Source organism: Ambystoma mexicanum, chromosome 6p (assembly GCF_040938575.1).
Source record: "Ambystoma mexicanum isolate Mex_15411 chromosome 6p, UKY_AmexF1_1, whole genome shotgun sequence".
Lineage (NCBI taxonomy): Eukaryota > Metazoa > Chordata > Amphibia > Caudata > Ambystomatidae > Ambystoma > Ambystoma mexicanum.
The window spans coordinates 322,618,053-322,640,825 of record NC_090935.1 but is presented as its reverse complement, the minus strand read 5'-3'; the positions used below and the strand labels follow the sequence as shown (position 1 = coordinate 322,640,825).

The window sequence follows — 22,773 nt, the reverse complement described above, 5'->3', positions numbered from 1 at the left end:
AATCCATCCCAGTTTATCCTTACCTCGACGATTGGCTCATAACAGGGGACACCTACAAGACATGTTTATCAAGGACCATAGATCTTTTATTCAGCCTAGGGTTCTCGATCAACGAGAAAAAGTCCAGCTAAGACCCCAGTCAAGTCAAACAATTCCTAGGGGCTCTAATTCGAACAAAAGACGGCCTCGTATTCCCCTCCGAGAGAGTTCAAAACATGTTGATTCAAATCCCTCAGTAGGTAGCCAGTCGACAGGTACCAGTACGCAAGGCTATGCGACTGCTAGGAATGATGGCGTCGTGTATCTACTTAGATGCTCACGCGCACCTGCGCATGCGTCCAATGCAAGAGTGGCTAAGCAACCAGTGGTGTCAGGCCAACGGACAGTGGGACGACTTAGTAGTAGTCTCGCCGGCCCTAGTTCTCTCGCTGCGGTGGTGGTCGAGGGAAAACCTCTTGAAAGGGAAATCCATAACCACCCCCGCAGTGGAAGCCACTCGAACTACAGATGCCTCTCTTACAGGGTGGGGAGCACACCTGCTCCAGAAAACAGCAAGCACAGTTTGGTCGACAGACCTAGCGTCCAACCACATAAACCTGCTGGAACTGCTAGCAGTGTTCAATGCACTGAAAGCATTCGAAACACATCTACAAGGAAAAACTATCCTTATCCTTACAGACAGCACCACGGCCATGTATTATCTGAACAAACAGGGAGGCACTTATTCTCCAGGGCTGTCCAAACTGTCTCAGAACATTTGGAAGTGGGCTCTCAAACGCAACATGTTCCTATTATCAGAACATGTTCCAGGTGAACTCAATCTTCTGGCAGACGTACTCAGCAGAGTCTTTCCGTTGCCCAGGGAGTAAGGATGGCAATTACACAGAGACATCGTCTCCAATGTTTTCGCACAATGGGGTTTACCAGAGATCGATCTGTTCGCAACCCTGGAAAACGCCCAATGCTAAGATTACGCCTCCAGGTACCCCCAGAACTGATCCAAGGGGAACCTCTGGATAACATGGTCAGGGAAATTTGTTAACGCTCCCCACTCCCCCCCCCCCCCCCCCCCCCCGACTCCCCTTCTCAACAAGAAACCAGTCACGATGATATTGGTGGCCCCCATGTGGGCACGTCAACCCTGGTTTGCTCATCTGATGGAGATGTCCCTATCTCCTCCAGTCAAACTGCCTTGCCCGTACAACATGTCGCAAAACAAAGGAGAGACATTTCACCAATGCCCGCAGACACTGAACTTAGCAGCCTGGCTCCTGAGGTCATAGAATTCGGACGCCTGCACCTCCCTCAAAGATGTATGGACATCCTCAGAGAGGCTAGGAAACCTAACACTAGATATTGTTATTCTAGTAAATGGAAACTGTTTGCCATCTGGTGTAACTCAGAGCATCAACCCAATTGACTGCTCTCCCACTCATATTGTCGTATACCTAACTCATTTACTTGATTCAGGCCTAGTCTTCAACTCAATAAAGGTGCACTTAGCAGCACTTTCAGCATATACAACATGACAGCATAAGGTGTCACGGTGGAAGATTCCAGTGATTAAGGCCTTGATGGATGGAATAAAAAAATTCACCCTCCCATTTGTAACCCAGCTCCCGCATGGGACCTAAATGTGGTGTTAATTAGGCTTATGGGAGCTCCTTTCGAGCCCATGCACAAAGCAAGTCTTAAGAACCTCACCCTCAAGACTGCTTTTTTAATAGCAATCACCTCCATTAGAAGAGTAAGTGAACTGCAGGCACTCTCTATTCTATATCCTTTTGTAACAGTTCACAAAGACAAGGTAGTTTTGCGCACTCACCCTAGATTTGCACCTAAATTAATGTCCAAGTTCCATGTGAAACAGCCAATAGAGCTACCAACGTTCTTTCAAAATCCTTCAAGCCTTGGTGAAAGAACCCTGCACACATTGGATGTACGCAGAGCTGTCATGTTCTATATGGAAATAACTCAGCCACTAAGGAAAACAACTTAGTTTTCGTTTCAATGGCCACAGGCAGAGAAGGAGATGCAGTCTCAAAATCCACTATTTCTAGATGGATTGTCAATTGCATTACACTCTGCTATAATCTTGATAAGAGAGAACTGCCCTTCAAGCCTAGAGCACATTCCACTGGAGGCACTGGTGCATCCATAGCATTCATTGCAAATATTCCCCTTGAGTCTATTTGCAAAGCATCAACCTGGAGTGTACACACCTTTACAAAACCCTATTGCAAAGGCACTCATTCTAGGTCCGATTGTCAGGTGGGACAGACAGTACTAAGACATCTTTTCACTACTGTTCCTTCTCACAACCCACCTCCAACTCTGGGTACTGCTCGCTAGTCTATTCACAGCATGTGATTCTAAGCAGATGGAACAAACATCAGAAGACATGCATTACTTATCGTAAAAGCATTTCTGATGGTTGTATCTGCTTAGATTCACATGCGCCCACTCTTCCTCCCCGCTCGGATGGAAGGAACATAGACGTCTTATTACTTTCTTTCTTTTCTGTACTCGCTTACGATAGTCATAAGGCTCCCTCTTGGCAGAAAAAATACAATCGGAGGGACCTCGACGCGTGAGGGATCTTGGGTACACTACACGTCACGTAGGGATAGTGTTACAGGCACACCCATGTCGACTTCCCCTTTTGATTCTCTAAAGACGCAATACTCCGCGGTTACCACTGGATGTCGGACTATGCACAGCATGTGAGTCTAAGCAGATACATCCATAAGAAATGCTTTTACGGTAAGTAATGCATGTCTTATCGCAGAGAAAATATTTAAACCTTTGGGAAGTTTAAAAGACATCCCTGTGTCACTGCACTGAGGGTGCTGTGTGACACATGAAAATATGATTCCTACGGAGTTATCTAAAACTCCATAATCAAAAGAAATAAACACAGAAAACCAGCCAGATTTAAAAAGTTCAGCAAAAGAGCTGGGGGTCTCTAAGGTAGAGAGGAATTGGCACATTTTGAGGAGTTCTCCCTAACAAGTCCTCAAGGACACTCCAGGAATCCGATCCAACTCCTCCAGACCCCATCAGATCGTGCACTGCAGGAAGCGAAGAAGATAGGCTGGGCGATCTACATCCTTTGTTGGTGATGCAGAAAAGATGCCAAAACCGCAAAGTGAACCAAGAAGTTGCTGAAAGTCGTGTCCCAGGTCCTCCCTTGAGACTGTTGCTGAAAGAACCTGCGCATTGACCTGCCTTCAGTCATCGGACCAAGGAATCCAGAGGTCGGGTCCTGAGCTGCAACATCACGAAGCATCCAGCTCCAACATTTTCTTCTAAGCAAAGGTACTATTTACCTCATTCTAGAAAGTTGCTTCAGAGCCTTGGAGCACACAGAGGTGTCCACGGAACCCCCTCTTATGTCTGACTGAAGCCGCTGCTTGTTTCCCTTTTAGGGAGTCCTTCGTCAAGGTCTCCAACATTAGTTAAGCCTTCTAGTATCTTCTTCCCTAGAGGCTAGAAAGTATCCACAGGAATGTTTGATTTCTTCTACTTTCAGGACTCTAAAGCTGATATGAACTGCCTTTTAGCTAGGGTTGTGCTTTTGACTTTAAAGGAGTGGCTGTGCTGCGAAACGGCCTCTAAAACCTGAAGCTCTACTAGGATAGCACTAACCAAGTGTTTACCTCCCCATAAATCACCATCTTATATGTGTTTTCAGACTAAATACATTTACTGTAGTTTGTGGGTGCGCAGTATTACCGATAGAACTGTCAAACTCCTGTAAAATTTCTATGCGTTCAGTAACTACCAACTAAAAAGTGGATTATTTGAAAGTATTGAAAAGTATATCTGTGTGATGGTTTATTGTGGTAAGTATTTAACAATGACTCTTGTGTAAATATAATAAATATTGTAATACACATGTATGTGTAAGTGTTTCTTTAATGTGCTTTCCTTGCTAGGTTCAGTGTACTTACCTACAACTCCCATCTTCCTGACTGATCTGCCACTCTACAAAGGTCCTGAACTAGTACAGACTGATGCTAAGAGTTGGGGATCTGCAAACCACTGGGATAACTTACTAAAGTCTTCCCTCCAAGAATGACTTTAGGAAAACTCCCCATACAAGGGGTTACCTAGTCCCCTTTTTCTCAGCTCATGTCAGTGAGTATTCTCAGAAGTGCTAATTCCCTTCTACCTTAGAGACTCTGAGCTATTTTGCTGGACTTTAGGACTTACACGTTTTTATCCTTGAGTGAGGGAGACCTTTTTCTCACTCAAGTATTTTTCGGTGATTTGAACACAGTTTCTTTTGGTTTTGGAGTCTGACAGACTCCATAGGCATCCTCCTTTTTACATTGTGACACACAGCACCTTCAGTGCATTTGTATTTCTTAATTTGTATAGCGCGCCTGGCCCTGAGGCAGCTGGGCGCATATCTTAGGTTACATGGCCATATATTACAAGTACAAGATAAAGCAGGATGCGGTGCAAATACAAACAGCAGTAAAGGATATATACATAGCAGGATCAATAGAAACTGGGCAAAGAAACAAAGATGAAGTCATCTACATTCAAATTTACAGTAACAGGTATATACAAATATGTGTGCCTGATAAAGAACAGGAAAGGACCAGGATGGGCCTCTGAAGAAGGTAAGACTGCTACATGGCGGGGTTGTTGCAGTCATATAGCCACAGTTTGGTTTTACACTTGAAGGAGTGGAAAGAGGGTTTGGACCTGAGTATGGTGGGCAGGAAGTTCCATAGTTTGATAGCTAACACCGGGAAGCTACTTTCCGCTTTCTGCAGCTTGAACCTGGGAAGGGCGAGACAGTTGGCTTGGGTAGTTCTCTGCGGGCGAGTGGAGTTGAGGGGGGTAAATCGGTTAGCAAGGCAGATGGGGGAGGGGAGGAGAGGGAAGGTGTGGGGGGGGCTTCGTTAGTAAGACTTATGGGGGAAGGTCAGCGTTTTCAATTAGATTCTCAGGGCTACTGAGAACCAGCCCAAGTGGCGTCTGTTGTCTGATATATGCTTATTTCTTGGAATGTTTAAGGCTGCCCTGATGGCGTTATTCTGTGTGACCTGCAATTTATTTAGGTTGTTGGCTAGTCCCCAGGTAGAGAGCATTACCCTAATCAATCTTGGACATAAGTGGTCTGGCTAAAATGATGCAGTTAGCTGTAGAGAGAAAGGGGCGGCATGCAGTGATGAGTTTGCATGTGTAGGCGGAAGCTGATGGTTTGTCTAGAGAGTGACCAGGTGGGTTCAAGGTAGATGCCAATAGTTTTGGTATCATTGGAAACCTTGATTGTGTTACCGTCAATGAAAAGAGACTTAAATGCAGGATCAAGTTTACTGAGATAGTGAGAACCAAGGATGAGGAGCTTGGTTTTATCATTGAGAAAATGCTTGTGTTGAGCCATCCACACCTGGATAACCAGGTAAACCTCATTCAGGGTTTTGGTGTCCACTGTATGATCTCCAGTGATGGGGATAGGGATGGGTATCTGGGTGTCGTCAGCTTAGTTCACGTAGGTGACACCCATATTGTCAATATCATCGGTTTAGTGAACACGTTGTAAAGTGTAGGTGAAACACAAGAACCCTGGGGGGCGCCACATTGAACAGGTGTGGGCTCAATGGCAGCTGAAGGGGAGAAGATACGCATAGATCTGTTATCTAGGAACGATCTAATCCAGGAGGTGGCAGAGTCCGAAAATGTGGCCGCTGATGTGAGGTGTTGACAAACGATTTGGTGGTTGACTAGGTCGAAGGCTGCAGATAGGTCTAGTAGGAGTAGCAAAGCCAGTTTCTCTTTGTCTTTCAGATCCTCAATTTGTGTTTTCAAATCTATGAGGGCAGTTTCCGTTCCGTGCCTTGGCCGGAAGCCTAATTGCCTAAGACCCATGAGTTTGTTGGATTCCAGGTACTCCTATATCTGTAGGTAAGCGACGCGATCCAATATTTAAAGCAGGAACGGAACCGTAGTAATGGGCCTGAAGTTGGTAGGCATGGTGGGGGTCGAGGGAAGGCTTCTTGAGCAAAGGGATGACCCACGCATCTTTTAAGTTATCGGGGACAATGCCTGTTTTGAAAGATGTGTTGATGAGGGCTGTAATAAAAGGAGCTAATTCATGTGCTGCTTCCTTGATAGTAGGGACGGGACACAGGTCACCTTGGCAATTTGACTGTTTGAGATTGTTGATGATGTTTTCAGCCTCTGCTGTGACACGGGGGAGTCTTTCAGATTTCCCAAAGGCTTAAATACCTTCTTTTGGATAAACTACTGTTTCCAAGAGCAGTAAAGTGAAATTGACGTTACCACTTTGTATCTTCATAGACCCAGCACATACTATCTTACAATGGGGCGCTTGAGGGGGTTACTTAATATGCCCTTTGTTTATCTTCTCGTGTAACAGTTACCCTTTCTACAATTAATGGCTTTGTGACAGTGGTTTACTTTTTCCTGCCATTGTGTGTTTCTACAGTGGGCTGCAATTGCAGTAAAGCACCCATGGGTGCCGATTTTGTCAAAATGGCCAGGTCTTTTTTCTGTTGAAAAGGTCCTTCCTGAGATTTACTGTGCACGTCAAACCAGGTTTGGTCTTTGTCTGGGTTCAGTGTGAAGCCTGCCTCTGGCTCCAGCATGTCTAGCAGGGCAGGAAGCGAGGGAGGTTCCCAAAACTCCCTGTGCTTAGTCTCCTTGGTTACAGGAATGCACCCAACAGTGATTGGCTGGCTGGCTATCCTTAGAGGACAACCACCCTGCTGTGTGAGTGACAGCTAAACTGAGAATGAATGGGAGAGACTTGCATAAAAGGCGAGGTCTTTTACGAGGAAGGCAGAGTCTACCGCTGGATGAAGGAATACGAAGAATTTGGAAGAGAAGCTTGCTGCAACTCCTGGACCGTTGGTTTGCACGGTGAAGCCATGCTGCAGTGCCGAAGCTCCAAATTCACCTCAATTAGAGAAGCCCGGTAAAAGACAACTTCTTCCCTTGTGTTGGTGGGCTCAAACAACGTCAAGACAAACTCATAACAGAGTGCCAGGGAGAGGAACACCAGAATCCAGTGCATCATTTTTAAGTCCGAACCGAACTCCAGGAAGATCCTCCGGACTCCCTTGAAGCAGGACTAACCAAGCCTGAGCCACCTCAACAGAGTGCTGGACTCCATAATCAAGGAAAGCGCAGAAGGTATCCGAGAACTGCGGTGGTGCGATTCGCGAGAAGCTAAAACCACAAAGTGCAGCTGATCTGAAGTTTGCCCATTGCTGCCTCCGACCTTCGAATTGTAGTGCAGGAGTCCCCAGACGTCCTCCCTCTTGTACCCACATGTTTGGCAAGATTGTATGCAGTACCCTTTCGGTGCACTATAACAACCCTGATCTCCTGGCATTAGGAACCCAACCTTTGTATTAGTCTGTACTACACAGGTTGGTAGCGTGTTGATGAGCCAGACTTATCTCAAGAGAGGTCAATGTGAGCTGTAGGGGGGGTTACACAGAGATTCACAGTGACAAGTATTAAGATAAGCACTTATAGACAAGGTTTCTTGATTAAACCATTGTTAGGGCGAATTCTCAGAAATGTGCCAATTGCTCGCTACCTTAGAGACCCCCCAACTGTTTTGCTGGACTCTAAGACTTTGATTTCTTTTTTTACCTGGAGAGAGCGAGACCCTTTTCTTCCTCACTCTCATGTATTTTTAATGTGATTTGAACTCTTTTGGTTGTAGAGTTTGACCAACTCCATAGGCATAATCTTTTACATTGTGTCACGCAGCATCTTCAGCGCAGTGATACAGGGAACTCTTTCAGATTTCCCCATGGTTTAAATACCTTCTCTTGGATAAACTACTATTTCCAAGAGCAGTGAAGTGAAATTGAATTTACTTACCATTGTAACTTTCTAGACCCAGCACAATCTTACAATAGGTGCAGTGGCACAATGTAAAAAGATGATGGCTATGGAGTTTGGCAGACTCCATAACTAAAAGAGCCAGAGTTTAAAATCACATTAAAATGCATGAGAGAGTGGGGGGAAAAAGGGGTCGCACTCCAGGTTAAAAATTAAAGTCCGCAAAAGCCAGCAAAGTTGCTGGGTGTCTCTAAGGTAGAGGGAATTAGCACATTTCTGAGAATTCTCCCGAATACCCCCTCATCCACCGGGTTTGATAACTGAGGAGAAACTAGTGTAACAGTTTAAATGCTCTGTAACCGTGGGGAGGTTGGATTAGGTTGGGAAGAATAGCAAAGTGCATTGTCCCTGGCTGCTTTTGTAGTATACGTTCAGATATACTATATTAACTGTAAAGCAGAATAACGTTCACATTTCCTGAAGTGGGCTACTTTTTTATTTTCTTGCCTGGTGCTTCAGGTGTGAGCAATTGAGCGGTTCTTTGGCGTTTCCTTTGATCTTGGATAAAAGATTGTGGAATTGTTTGCTTATTAATAACTACTAAATGAAAAATATGGTTAATTTAAAATGAATGAAAACAGAAAATTCTGTTCCGAGTAAGTGTGAATTTCAAATTTTTATTTTTATTTGAAACAGAAAAAAGTTAATCCCGAACTGCAGGTTGAAGTTAAGCCCAGCATACGAGCACGAAAGATTCAAGAGGAGAAGATTAGAAAACAGATGCAGAAAGAAGAATATTGGCGAAGACGTGAAGAAGAAGAACGTTGGAGAATGGAAATGAGGTACTGTACACTTTTGTAATCGTTGGTATTAGAGAGCATGCCATTTTCGATATTTTGGTCACTGGTCCTACTTTTCGAGGACAATTGCAGCCCGATTTCTTAAAAGGAACTTAAAAATGTCAGGGCTTTTATTTGAAAGACATTGTGTTGCACTTGTCAAAAACATTAGTAGACCCACCAGTGCTTATTCTAGCTGCAATGAATATCTGGCTTTAAGACGCAAATTAACCCACATGATCTATGAGTTGTTTTTGTTGATATTTTAAAAATATGAAATGCTTTACTGACTAATATCCACAATGTATCCACATCGAAGTCTCGATTGGGGAAGCCTAGCTATGCTTCACTTAAGTTGAAAGCCCCATTTAATAATCGCTTGCACCTGTGCTGGTTTCCAGGAAATATTTACATAGGGTTTGCCTTTGTTCTGCTTTAGTACTTTTGCTCAAAACTTTGTTTTGCATAATCAATTTCCTTGCAATTCATATGCTATTCATAATAGGTCATTTATTGGTTAGTATTATATTTTTCTTAGGCCTTATTTTTGGGGCCCAGATACCCTAGTTTCCAGATTTTCCTCTTAAGTTATCATGACTTGTTCATGTCTCTCCTAGAGCTAGTATGGCTTAGTTTTGGGCCGAATTGCTTGCAGTACCCTCTGGGACGACCAACACAATTAGGACTATACGTGTAAGCAAGACCAACCTTTGGTATAATAAGTATGTACCACACTGTTTGTTGGTAGCGAGCTGAGCAGCCAGGCTTATCTCAAGAGTGAATGTGAGCAGTACAAGTAGTTAAGCAAAGGACTTTCAATTACAGTGTTTCAAGTAGGCACTTATACTCGAGGTTTCTTGGTAAAACACTTATTAATTTATTTACACAACCATTTATAAAACATTTCACTAGAAGAGGGTAACTTAAAATTATAGACAAATATACTTCAATACAAAACTCTACATTTTTTAGACAGTTTGAGCGCCCTTGAAAAGGAGCCAAATGGCAGTTCAGTTTCTTAGCAGTGAGCAAAAAGAACAAAAGTAAATAGAATAGATTATATAAAATTTCTAGGCAGTGCAAATAGTTTCGGTTCACCAGAATAGTTCAATTCAAGTCAATGGGCTAGTGTTTTGGATAGGAAAGAGCAGTTCTGGTATCGAACGGTAAAGTCTTTGCAAAAGTTCTCGGAAGTAGTTTAGGTGAAAAGGAATCATTTGTGTGGTCCCAAGCTGATTAGGCCTGCAAGTTGGGAAAGTGTCACAAACTTTCACAGCAGGAGTGGCGTTCTCCCAATCGGGTTGGCAAAGTACCTTTGTATGAAGAAAACAAATGTTGCTGAAGTCGTGGTTCCTGGCAGTTCCTGCAGATCTCGCTGTTCCTGTGCCTCAGTTGTGGGGCAAGAGGGAGGACGTCGGAGGACTCCTGCACTGCACGGGATTGTTGAATAAAGCAGACAAAATGGAGTCACTTCAGTTTCCAGTAGCTGTAGATTCAAGAACACAAACTGGTGTCCCTCTCCCTGGTTAATCCTAACCAGCCTTGAGAATGATATCCAGGTGTCTTATGAGTTGATTGGTCCCACCAATTCAAAGGAAGAAGCCGTCATTGAAGCAGCTTCTCTGGCAAATGGAGTTTGGCAATTCAGCACTGCAGCAGGGCTTCACCGGGCAAATCAACAGTTCAGTAGTTGCAGCAGATGTCCTATTCCATCTCGTCTTTGGTTCTTTCGTTCCAGTGGTCGACTCTGCCTTCCAGTCCTGGAGACTTGCATTCTAAACAGTTTTCTCCCTTTCATTCCAGCCTAGCTGTCACTCACCCAGCATCGTGGCTGTCCTTGCCGGACAGTCAGCCGGCCAATCACGCCAGAGTGCATTTGCGTCTCCTAGGAGAACAAGCACAGGGAGTTTCGGCACCTCCCTCACTTCCTGTCCACCCCAGACACTCGGGCGCCAAGGGCGGTCTTCAGTCCTGAAGCTTGCCAAAGGCACATGAACAAAGGGACCAAACCTGGTTTGGCACGCAGATACAAACACTAGAAGGACCTTTCCAAAAAGAAATGGCGAAATAAGACGGCCGGCACCTGTTTAATCAAAGGGGCTTAAGGCGCCATCTTGAAAAAACATGGCTCCCGTGATTTTTAGCTGCCAGTGTTTGCGGTCGGGAAAAATCATGGTAGTTTGTTGTAAAACCACTGCCACCAGCCTGTTCAATAGGAAAGGGTAGCATTTGACTGCTACATCAGCGTTTAGACAAGGGATACTATGTAACCCCTCCAGCACTCCATTGTAAGATGGTGTGTGCTGGGTCAATGAATTTGGAAAAAGACTGGTAAAGTCAATTTCACTTTACATTCTCTGGGAAACAGTAGTTCATCCCAGAAAAAGTTTCTAAACCTTTGGGAAGTCTAAAAGACATCCCTGTGTCACTGCACCGAGGGTGCTGTGTAACACACATGAAAAGATGATGCCTGTGGAGTTATCTAAAACTCCATAATCAGAGAACACAAATGTAAAACGCACATCAAAACACATGAGTGGGGGTGGGTGGAGCTCACACTCTTTCCAGGTAAAAAAATTATGTCCTCAAAATCCAGCAAAGTTGCTGGGGTTCTCTAAGGTGAAGGGAATTAGCGCATTTCTTAGAATTCTCATTAACACTTAGCAGTCGAAGCAACAATTCAGAAGGCATAGAGTAGTTGAAAGAAATGGCAACTGTCACTACTTGGATTTCATTACACAAAGTGCACTAAGACTAAAGGAAAGTTGCTTGCAGTTCTTTATTTTATTCTTAACGGTTACATATCAGTAGTCCAACATTCTGATAGCGAGGCAGTGGTTACCTCACCCCCTGCCGGTGCTTGTCACTACTTGGAATGTTCTGGCACACTGTCCCGGTTATGAACAAATCCCATGGTGGCAGTGTTCTGCTTAAGAGTTAACACCTTTTCTCTGCCACAACCCCCCCTTCAAATGGATTGTGTCCTCCCACGTATTCCTCCTCTTAGATATCTTGTCTTCCAGCTCGGCTGCTTCAGAAAGTTTTTTTCACCAGAGGGTGCTGTGTTCGAGGCTGCAGAGTCGTAGTTCCCTCGAGGGGCGTTGTCATCCGCTGTATAAAGGGCTCGAGCCGCACCTATTACCTCAGTTCCGTTTTTCCGAGCACTGATTCGTGCCACAGAACGGCGCATCATGTTTTTTCTCAAAGAAGTCCTCATTATCTACTCCAACCACACCCAAGACTTGTTTAAAAAAATGTCTGAAGTGTGGTAGAAAAATGTCAATTACTTCCCCCCCATCGGAATTGCCTTTGGTGTCTCAGCCCTAACCATCGGGTTGACGATTGTGGTTCCTGTCAGGCCATGTCCAATAATGCTCTTGGGGAACGGAAAGGTAAGCTGGCCGTGAGGGAGGAATCTTACAGTTCTTCGAAAAGACAAAAGGAAAATCTCAACATGGGTCGAGGAGGTCGAGGTCCAAGAGTCGCTCGGGGAAATACTCCTCGTCTTCGTCCAAGAAGTCGAAAAAGCAACGTCACAGGTCGTCTTCTTCTTCCTCCTCCTCTTCTTCCTCCTCGTCTGAGGGAAGAGTGACTTATCCTTACAAGCACGAGTCCCCTGAAAAATAGGAGGCCTTTAGGGCTTCGAAACTTAAAATCTTTGAGAGAGCGGGTCAGACACCCTTGAAAAAGCTGCGTGGAGATCATGCCCCTGCCCCCTCCAAAAGTGACGAAGGGAGATCAAAGACTAGGCACACGAGATCCGACAAACAGTCGAGGGTGTCATCAGGGGAAAGTTCATGTAGGCCACCACCTCATGTAAAGGCAAAACCACTGGTGCATAATTTGGGGGTATCGGAATCGACACAATTTACGACGATGGCGTTGAAGCAGCCACTGAAAATGGCATCGACACCTTAGTATCGAAGCCTCCTTCAAAGACGTCAAAGCCAGCGTCCATACCTTCGACGCCTTTATTGAAGCATTCCTTAATTGTGATGCCAAAGTCGACACCATTGTCCAAGCCTAAGTCAGTGCCACTCCCTTTACCAGAAAAGGGTTTCTAGCCTCAACCCAGGCAAGAATTTTTCAGATCTGTCATCTAATTTTGAAGAGCAGTCCTCTGAAGAGGATGTAACTTCAGCTGGAGTTCGGTTTGGAGACAGGGAGTTTCCTGAAGTTAGTAGATGCAAGTACCATGATGACAGATCTTTGATTGTCTACAAAATGCCAGTGGCCTAGACACTTTCTCTGAAGTGGAATTTGGGAAACCAGACCCTGCAGATCATGCAAATCCTGGGTATAGGAACCTCATGGGAAGGGTAATTGATTTAATGGCTTGGAAAGCAGCTTCCCAAAGTTTCGACCAGGATGATAGGACTGATATCCTGACTGAGGGACTTCCAAAAAGATCCTGTCCTCCCTTCCCATAAGGCACTGCAAAAAAGGTGATGGCAAATTGAGATACCCCTGATTCGGGTTCGGCAGTAAATAAAAACATTTGTGGCCAAGTACAGACATCTTCATCAGATCCTGAATACCTATCTAAACATCCCTCTCCTGAAAGTTTAGTGGTACAAGCTGCAACCTCCACTAGGCAGTCAGCATACCCTTCAATACCACCAGATGATAAAGTTGATGCTTGGGCCCAGAAAGTTTTTTTTCTTCGGGCAGCATGGCCCTTAAATCGACTAATGTAACTTGCACTTTGGCAAGATTTACATACACCCTGTGGGACTGTATGACATCAGCGGCTGAACACATCCAGGAGGGTGAGGAATGTGATGGTTTCCTGGCGATAGTGAAAGATGGGAAAGAGGCTATGGAGGAATGCTTCCAGTCAGGACTGGACACTGCTAATAGTATATGCAGGTCCAATGCATCTAGCACGGTCCTATGCATATTTGCATGGTCCGAGAAAATCTGGCTTTGCACCTGATGTGCAGTCCAGATTACTCTGTCCTTTGGCGGCTTGAGGTTGTTCGGCAGCAAGGCCGACGAGAGCTTGGAGAAGCTGCAGACCACAAAAGTGGCAGCTGCTATAAAACAGCCTCAACTACGCAGGGTCATCTTCCTGGAGGAGTCGTCCCTTTCATTTCTACTCCTCTTTTGGAAGAGGAAGGGGCAGGCTAGTGAAAGAGGCCAACAGAGAAAATCCCTTTGTGGTGGAAAGGTGCTAGATCAGCCCCAGCAGCGGCTACTACATCCTCAGCCACTGCAAAGCCACTTTGAGGTCTTCACCCACAAGACACCAGTGGGAGGCAGAATCACTCGGTATCTGGACGAATGGCGGGGCATTGCGTCAGATGGCGGGGCACTAGAGAGAGTGACCCATGGTTACTGCCTTCCTTTTCAGCGAATACCTCAAGATCATCCGAGAGCCAACTCTGTCAAAAGTCCAGACCTGCTCCTTGTGCTGGAGATTTCAACCCAGCTAGAGAAAGGTGCAATAGAACATGGACCTGTAGCGGAAAGAACAAGGGTTGGTACTCCCCTTATTTTCTCAACCCCAAAAAGGATGGAGGATTGAGACCCATCTTGGACTTAAGAAATTTTAACAAATTCCTCAAGAAGGACAAGTTCAAGAATGTGACCCTTTCTCAGATCCTTCAGGCTCTTCAGCTTCAGGACTGGCTGGTTTCATTGGACCTTCAGGATGCTTACTTTCATGTGCCAATCCATCTCAAGCACAGAAAGTACCCAAGGTTTGCGGTTGGTGGTTCTCACTATCAGATTCGGATTCTGCCATTTGGGCTGACCTCCACTCGAGGATTTTCACCAAGCTGATTGCAGTAGCGGCAGCGAGTCTCAGGAGAGGGGGAGGGATTCACGTCTACCCTTACCTGGACGATTGGCTAATCAGGGCAAGTTCATCCGAACTAGCCAAGGAACATCTGGCCATGACCTGCCACTTCTTACACATAGTGGGCTTCTCCTTCAATTGCAAGAAGTCACAAATGGGTCCAAGCCAAAGTCTCCAATTCATCGGAGCAGTCCTGGATACTTCCTCAGGGAAAGTCTCACCTCCCGAGGAGAGAGCTCATCACATTCTGCAGATGGTAACAAAGTTTCAAAATGCCCAACATCTGCCGTTATTCGATTTTCTAAGGTTGCTAGGCCTCGTGGCATCCAGCAATTTTTTCTGGTGCCAGCGGCTAGATTAAGGATGAGATCTCTTCAATAGGCCCTCAGGATTCAATGGTCCCAATTTTCGGGGGAGATGTCGGCTCTTCTGCAAGTCCTGGCCAAAGTGGCTCAAGACCATCTATGGTGGGCTTGCAAGGAAAATATCCTTGAGGGAGAACTTTTTTGGCAACCATGGCTGGAGAGAACAGTAGTGACGGATGCCTCACTCACTGGGTGGGGAGCACACACCAACAATCTAATAATCAGCGGTCGTTGGTCTCCATCGGAGTCCAAACGACACATTTACCTTTTTAGAGCGGAGGGCAATCGGACTGGCGCTGAAGGCCTTCCTCCAATCTGTACAGGGAAATAATGTCCAGATAATTACAGACAACCAATTGGCCATGTACTACCTCAAGAGAGGAGGCGTAGGGTCACTACCACTGCACAAAGAGGCAATGCAGCTTTGGCGGATGCTCTGAGCAGGCAGAGCACAGTCTCCCACGAGTGGGAACTGTTAGACAAAGTCTGAATGCAGTACCCTTTGGGAACACTACAAACAACTATGACTACAGGTATAGGCAACCCAACCTTTGGTATAAGCTTCTACTACACAGTTTGGCAGCGTGTTGAGCAGCCAGGCTCCTCTCAAGAGGGGAAATGTGAGCTGTAGTGAAGTTACACAAAGATTCACAGTTACAGGTATTCAACTAAACTATTGCCCTCGAGGTTGCTTGCATACAAAATGTATCAGTCCGTTATAAAGCCTTCTTCAGAAGGGAGCAATAGAATAGTCTAACACACAAATATACTTCAGTACTGTACAATTTGAGTTTCTGAATCAGAGAAGACCCGTTTGGGATGGCCCACAGACACAACCTACACCCACAGGTGACTTCAGTAACAAGGGTGCTGGGGAAAGTAATATCTCACTGTTGGCATTCAGAATACTCTTAAAAAGTTGGCAAAAGGCAAAGGTTATTAGAACACAAGAAATTACAAATATTCATAAGCAGGGCAAATATTTGAGTTCGCTAGAAGAGTCATTCAATAGGGTAAGTCAAAGTCATTGGGCAAAAGTCTTGGTTACTAAATGGGCAAATTGACTTTACTTATATTTGTAACTTTCTAGACCCAGCCTTACAATAGGGTCCTGGAGGGGTTACCTAATATCCCTTTTGTCTAGCTCTCATGCAACATATTTTTATGCTACCCTTTCCTCACTGAATGGCCGTTGGCAGTGGTTTCGTTTTAACTACCGTGGTGTGCAGTTGCCGCGGACTACGTTTGCAGCTGCAGTAAAGCACCCAAGGGTGCCCTTTTTGTCAAAATGACCCTGGTCTTTTTTCACAATTTCTTTGTGGGAAGGCCCTTCTTGGGATTTACTCTACAAACCAAACCAGGTTTGATCCCATTGTTCGCTTTGCTTTTGGCGGGATTCACGAGTGAAGCCCGCTTCTAGTTCCAGGGTGACTGGGGTAGGCAGGAAGTGAGGGAGATGCATGAAACTCCCTGTGCTTATTCTCCTAGGAGACCCAAATGCACTCTGTGGTGGTTGGCCGTCTGATGGTCCGGCAAGAACAGCCACCCTGCTGGTTGACTAACAGGTTCGGCTGGAATGAATGGGAGAGAACTGAATAAAAGGTGAGGCTTTTGGCTTGGAAGGCAGAGTCGACCATTCGACGAAGGAATCCAAATAAGAACTTGAAGAGGACGCCTGCTGCAACTCCTGGACTGTTTGTTTGCCCGGTGAAGCCCTGCTGCTGTGCTGAAATGCCAAATTCGTATCGACCGGGAAGCCCATGCAAGGATGACTTCTCCCCTTTAGTTGGTGGGACCAATCAACTCCAAAGTAAGCCACCTGGACATCCATCTCAGAGCTGGTTGAAATTCCACAGAGTTGCTGGTGGAAACCGTATAGCCAGGGAGAGGAACACCAAATTGAGTGCGTTGCTTTTAAGCTGGCCTAGAGCTCCAGGAAGATCCTCCGGACTCCCAGGAAGCAGGACTGACCGATCCTGAGACCCCTCAACAGAGTGCAGGACCCCAGAAGCAAGGAAAGTCCATCTCGACAGCCTGGAACCGCTGTGCTGCACTACTATTTGCATACTGCAGTACCCTTTGGATGCACTACAACAACCCCTGACCTCCTGGCAATAGGAACCCAACCTTTGGTATAAGCTTGTACTACAAAGGTTAGTAGCGTGTTGAGCAGCCAGGCTTATCTCCAGAGGGGTCAATGTGAGCTGTGGGGGAGTTACACAGATTCACAGTGACAAGTATTCAAATAAACACTTACACACAAGGTTTCTTGAATAAACAATTATTAATTTATCAATCAGTTAGAATAAGCCTTCTTCAAACGGGAGCACCATAACAGTAACACTCAAATTCACTTCAAAACACACACTCTAAATATTCTTAAATCAGTAAAGACACTTTTGGGATGGCCCACAGTTACAAGCTACACCCTCAGGTGACATCAATATCTAGGGTGCTGCTAGGGACATTAATATCCTACTGTTTTATTTAGAATACTTTTAGAAATTGGTTAAAGGAAAAGGTTACTGGAACAAACAAGAGATCACAAATATTCTTAAGCAGGCAAATACTTTTGGATCCCCTAAGCAGAGTCATTCAGTTATAACAGGTTAGGTCAAAGTCAATGTGCACAAATCTTATTAGTTGACGCATGTCTGGTAGGTAAGTAAGAAAGGTCTTTACACAATGTTTTAGAAGTCTTTGAAGAAAAGAAGAATCAATGTAGGGCCACAAGCTGTTTAGGCTTGTGAGTAGTAGAAGATGCAAGCAACTCTACAATAAGCGGTAAGTTCTCTCGGGCTTTACATTGAAGAAAAAGTGCAGCAGATGACTTTGAATGGATTGTGTCCTCCAACGTATTCCACATCTTTGACATGTAATGTCCACAGCTGTGTTGCTTCGGAAATTTTTTCGGCAGAGGGCATCCTGCGTCGATGGCATCGGTCGATGTCCCTCGAAAGCCTCCGTCGAGGGGGGACTTCATCAGATGTTATAAGTAGCTTGCACGGCGCCCGTATCCTCAGTTCAGTATTTTCCACAAATGTGTTTGCTTCGAGAACTCAGCGCGCCTCGTGTTATCTACTTTGATAATGTCTTCCTCCTCCACCCAGCTGACTCTGCCGTATGGCTTCAGAAAATGCCAGGACTGTAAGTCCAAGATATCCATCACGGACCCGCACTGTATCTGCTTGTGGTGTTTGGGCGAGAGCCACGACACGGATGACTGCTCGAAGTGCCAGTCGTTAACTGCCAAGGCCTTGCAGGGGCATAAGGCAAATTGCAGGTAGGTCGGGTATCCAAACACACAAATCCCAAAAAACTACTGGCATTTCCACTGACAACTCGAGGGGTGACTCTCCCCGTCAGAGGGAGTCCAGGGCAATCTCTGTTCCGGAGTGGTTACCGCCACTCGTCCTCGTCGAGGCACTCCCGGAAGCGGCGTCACCATTAGCCTTCCTCGTCCGATGATCGCTCTGCGAGAAAAGCGGCTTGTCCCACTAAATACTCTACTCCGGAGGAATGGGAGGCATTGAGGCAGAAAATGCTGGAGATTTTTCAATCTCGGGGCACTATTCACTCCGCGCCTTAGGTTGAAGCCGGCAGGGAACCGTTGAGGTCCCATTTGGACAAGGCTCCGGTAGATCACCAGAGACGTGCCAGATCCAGGTCAGTCTTCGTCCCCAACAAAACCGTCGAATTCTGGGAAGGTGTCAAGGAAGGCGGCATGACCACTGAGGACAGTCAGATGGAGGATCTGTGTCAGTCTTTACATGATGCCAGTGGCCTTAGCATATCTCCTGAAATGGAGTTTGGTAGGTCAGATCCTGAGGCTCATGCTGAATCCTCCTATAGGAGGCTGATGACAAGAGTTAAGGGTGGTGTGGCCCTCCAGTTGCCTTCGATCAGGATGACCGGACTGACATTTTAGGTCACGGTCTGTCCTCTGACCCAGTGTTGCCTTTTCACATGGCGTTACAGAAAATGGTGGCTGCTACTTGGAACACCCTGCAGCCTCTTCCGCCGGTCAACAAGTTGTTGACTAAGAAATACCGCCCATCCAGTAGCGACCCCAGCTACCGATCAACTCACCCCACTCTGGAGAGTTTGGTGGTTTAGGCGGCCACCTCGAGGCAGGCAGCGTACCCTACCATCCCTCATGATGGGGACGACAAGCGCTTCGATGGATCGGCACGCAAGGTATTTTTTGCTGGGAGTATGGCACTGAAATCAGCCAACTCCAACTGTGCCTTAGCAAACTTTTTGGACACACTGTGGAATTCTCTCTGGCTGGTGGCTGAGCATATTCCGGAAGAGTAAGAAAGGGATGGTTTTCTTGCTATTGTACAGGATGGCAAGGATGCCATGTGTGAATCCCTTCAGTCTGGGTTGGACATGGCTGATGGCGTCAGCCGGTCCATGGCTGAGAGCACCATGACATGCATGTTTTCGTGGTTGCCGAAGTCTGGGTTTGCACCGGATGTGCAGGCTTGTCTTCTCAACATGCCCTTTGACGGTTCTCATTTGTTTGGCAGCAAGACTGACGAGAAGCTTGAGTGGTTGCAGACCTCCAAAGCAGCTGCTAAATATTTGGGCACAGCTGTCTGTCAACCTCTGCTTTTTCGTTGTAGGGGACAGCAGTGGTAGGGTGGTTCCTTTCGTTACTACTCCTCGTTTGGTAGAGCGAGAGGAGCGCCCAGTAATGGGGCCACAGTAAAGTTCCTCGTGATGGACGGGGACGAGGTGCCAAAGCCGCTCGCACAGCTGCCTCAATGCCTTCAGGTGCTGCCCCAGCTGCTCCATAACCTCCGAGGCCAGGTCTCATTGTGCTCCGGTTGGGGGCAGACTGTCACAGCATCTCAGAGTGGCAAGCCATTACTTCAGATGTGTGGGTTCTGGAAACAATAGCCCACGACTACTGCCTGCCCTTCCTAAGTCGGCCTCATGACAATCCACCGGGGAAGCTCTTTGAAGATTCCGGATCCACTCCTGGTGCAGGAAATCTTGAGCTTGATAGAGAAAGGCGCTATAGAACCAGTGCCTGTGGCGGAGAGGAACAAGGGCTGGTATTCCCCATTTTATTCCCAAGAAAGACGGAGGACTGAGACCCATCTTGGGCTTACATTGCTTGAACAAGTTCCTCATGATGGACAAGTTCAAGATGGTCACTCTTTCTCAAGTCCTTCAGGCTCTTCGACTTCAGGATTGGTTGGTGTAACTGGACCTAATGGAGGCTTATTTTCATGTGCCGATCCATCCAAAGCACACAAAATACCTGAAGTTTGCAGTTGGCAACTCGCACTTTCAGTTTTGGGTCTTGCCATTCGGGTTGACTTCCGCTCGAGGGTCTTCACCAAGCTCATGGTGGTGGTGGCAGCGTATCTCAAGAGGGGGCAGGATTCACATCTACCCCTTCCTGGACGTCTGGTTGATCTGAGCGCATTCTCCTGAACAAGCCTTGGATCATCTCAGCCTCACCTGCCTCTCCCTTCACAAGCTGGGCTTCTCCCTCAATTTCAAGAATTCGGATATGATGCCTTCCCAAAAGCTCCAGTACATCGGGGCTATATTGGACACATCCTTGAGGGAAGTGCTCACCACCCATGATTAGGGCTCCTCACATTGTCCAGATGGTCAACAAATTTCAACATGCCCAGTGTCTCCCGGATTTCAAATTCTTAAGGTTGCTCAGCCTCCTGGCATCCTGCATTTTTCTGGTGCCAGAGGCCAGACTGAGGATGAGATCCCTTCAATGGGCTCTCAGGACGCAGTGGTCGCAATTCTAGGCAAAATGTCGGATCTCCTTCAGATTCCGCTCACTGTCTCACAGGATCTTCTGTGGTGGGCCAGCGAAGGCAATCTGATGAAGGGAGAGCCTTTTTGGCAACTGTGGCTGGAGGTGACGGTAGTGACGGATGTTTCCTTCACAGGATGGGGAGCTCACGCGAACGAGCTGACCACCAGCGTTCGTTGGTCTCTGTCTGAGTCCTAACTCCACATAAACTTTTGGAGCTGGGGGCCATCAGGCTAGCCCTGAAGGCTTTTCTTCCGTTTGTGCGCAGGAAGAGTGTCCTGATCATGACTGACAACACAGTGGCCATGCATTATCTCAACAAAAAGGGAGGTGTAGGGTCATTCCCGCTGTGCAGAGAGGTGATGCAGCTCTGGTTCTGGGTGAAACAGAAGGGAATATCACTCCCGGCAGTTCATCTGGCCGGAGAGGAGAATCCGGGTTCTCCATCCAGAAGTCAAGACTCTCAACCTTCACGCATGGTTTCTGAAAGGTTGAGATACAAGGATTGGGACCTCCCGAATGACGTGATGGTGGTGTTGCTTTTGGCCAGGCGTCCGGCAACCAAATCCCTGTACTGTTGCCGTAAGTTTTGCGACTGGTGCAGAGGACACAATGTCGATCCTTTTCAGTGTTACATTCCAGTGGTTCTTTCTTTATTGCTTTCTTTGGCCCACAAGGGTCTTCAAGTGGGTACCATTAAAGGTTACCTAGCAGCGCTGTCTATTTTCAAGCGCTCGTCCGAAGAATGTTTTTATTTTAAAATTCCTTTGATTACCCAGTTTCTAAAAGGGCCCACAAATGTGTTTCCGCCGTTCCCTTTTCAGGTGCCGATTTGGGATATGAATTTAGTTTTGAAATTCTTGGTGGGTGCTCCGTTTGAACCTTTGCGCTCTTGTCCTTTGAGACTGTTGACCTTCAAGATTGTTTTCTTGATTGCAGTTACATCTCCTCGCAGAGTGAGCGAGATGCAGGCATCTAAGCCAGCCTTTACTTTGTTTCACAAGGATAGGATTGTACTGAGGGTATGTACGTTCGTCCTTCCTACCTAAGGTAGTGTCTGAGTTTCTATCCTCCTCATCCTGGTAAGGAAGAGGAGAGACTCCATAGGTTGGACCTTAGGAGAGCTTTGAGCTTTTATATTTCTCAGATGTCCAAGGCCAGAGTGGACAACCAACTTTCTGTATGGTACACTGGACACTGATTTGGCCAGGCTGTTACCAAACAGAACTTGTCCAGGTGGATTCTCCTCACCATTGCTGAATGTTACAGATTGGCTGGCAAGGACCCTCCTGATGGTTTGCTAGCTCACTCCACCAGGGGCGTGGCTACATCCACAGCCCTTCAACGGGGAGTTACTGTTATGAACATTTGTGATGCTGCAACGTGGTCTTCCATCCACACCTTTGTCAAGCATTACTTCCTGGATACTTTCCTTGGTCAAGATATGGCCTTTGGTAAAGCAGTTCTTTATTCAGCCATCTGATTGGGCAGATCTAAATTCTTATCCCCCTCCAATTACTGATACTGCTTTGGGAGATGTGGAATACGTTGGAGGGCACAATCCATTCGAAGAACAAGTTACTTACCAACCGGTAACGTTCTTTCGACTGGATGTTCCTCCAACGTATTCCTCATCGCCCTCCCAACCTGCCCCTCTGAAGAATTTTCTGTGCTATTGTAGCTTGCATTCCCACAAGGCTATGTGCAATCAAGGAGGCATTGTGTGTGGTTATGTCACACGTTGTGGACGGAAAAAACATGAACTGAGGCTACGGGCGTCGTGCGTGCTACTTATAACATTCAATGACATCGCCCTCGACTGAGGCCTTCGAAGGGACATAGACTCGAAGCAGGACGCCCTCTGCTGAAAAATTTCCAAAGCAGCACAGGTGTAGACGTTGCATGTCAAAGATGTGGAATACGTTGGTAGAACATCCAGTCGAAAGAACATTAACAGTTGGTAAGTAACTTGTTCGTCTGTTCCTGTGCAGCTCTGCAGATCTCACTGTTCCTGGGCCTCAGTCGTGGAGACAAGAGGGAGGACTTCTGGGGACGCCTGCACTGCAATGGGATGGTCACTGCCGGCAATCTTTCCAACAAGTGGCACTTCAGTGTTTCAGCTCCTGGCGACTACTGCAAATA

The 22,773-nt window shown here is 46.4% G+C and overlaps 1 protein-coding gene across 3 annotated transcripts in view; it reads left to right on the top strand.

Annotated features, from left to right (window-relative positions):
* Positions 1–22,773, top strand: part of ZFR (zinc finger RNA binding protein) — a 1,119,848-nt gene that overhangs the window by 759,017 nt on the left and 338,058 nt on the right. For all 3 annotated transcript variants that reach the window (XM_069627081.1, XM_069627082.1, XM_069627083.1), the window contains one exon: positions 8,533–8,678. In XM_069627081.1, the coding sequence (XP_069483182.1) occupies positions 8,533–8,678 (146 nt within the window). The remainder of the gene's footprint in view (positions 1–8,532; positions 8,679–22,773) is intronic.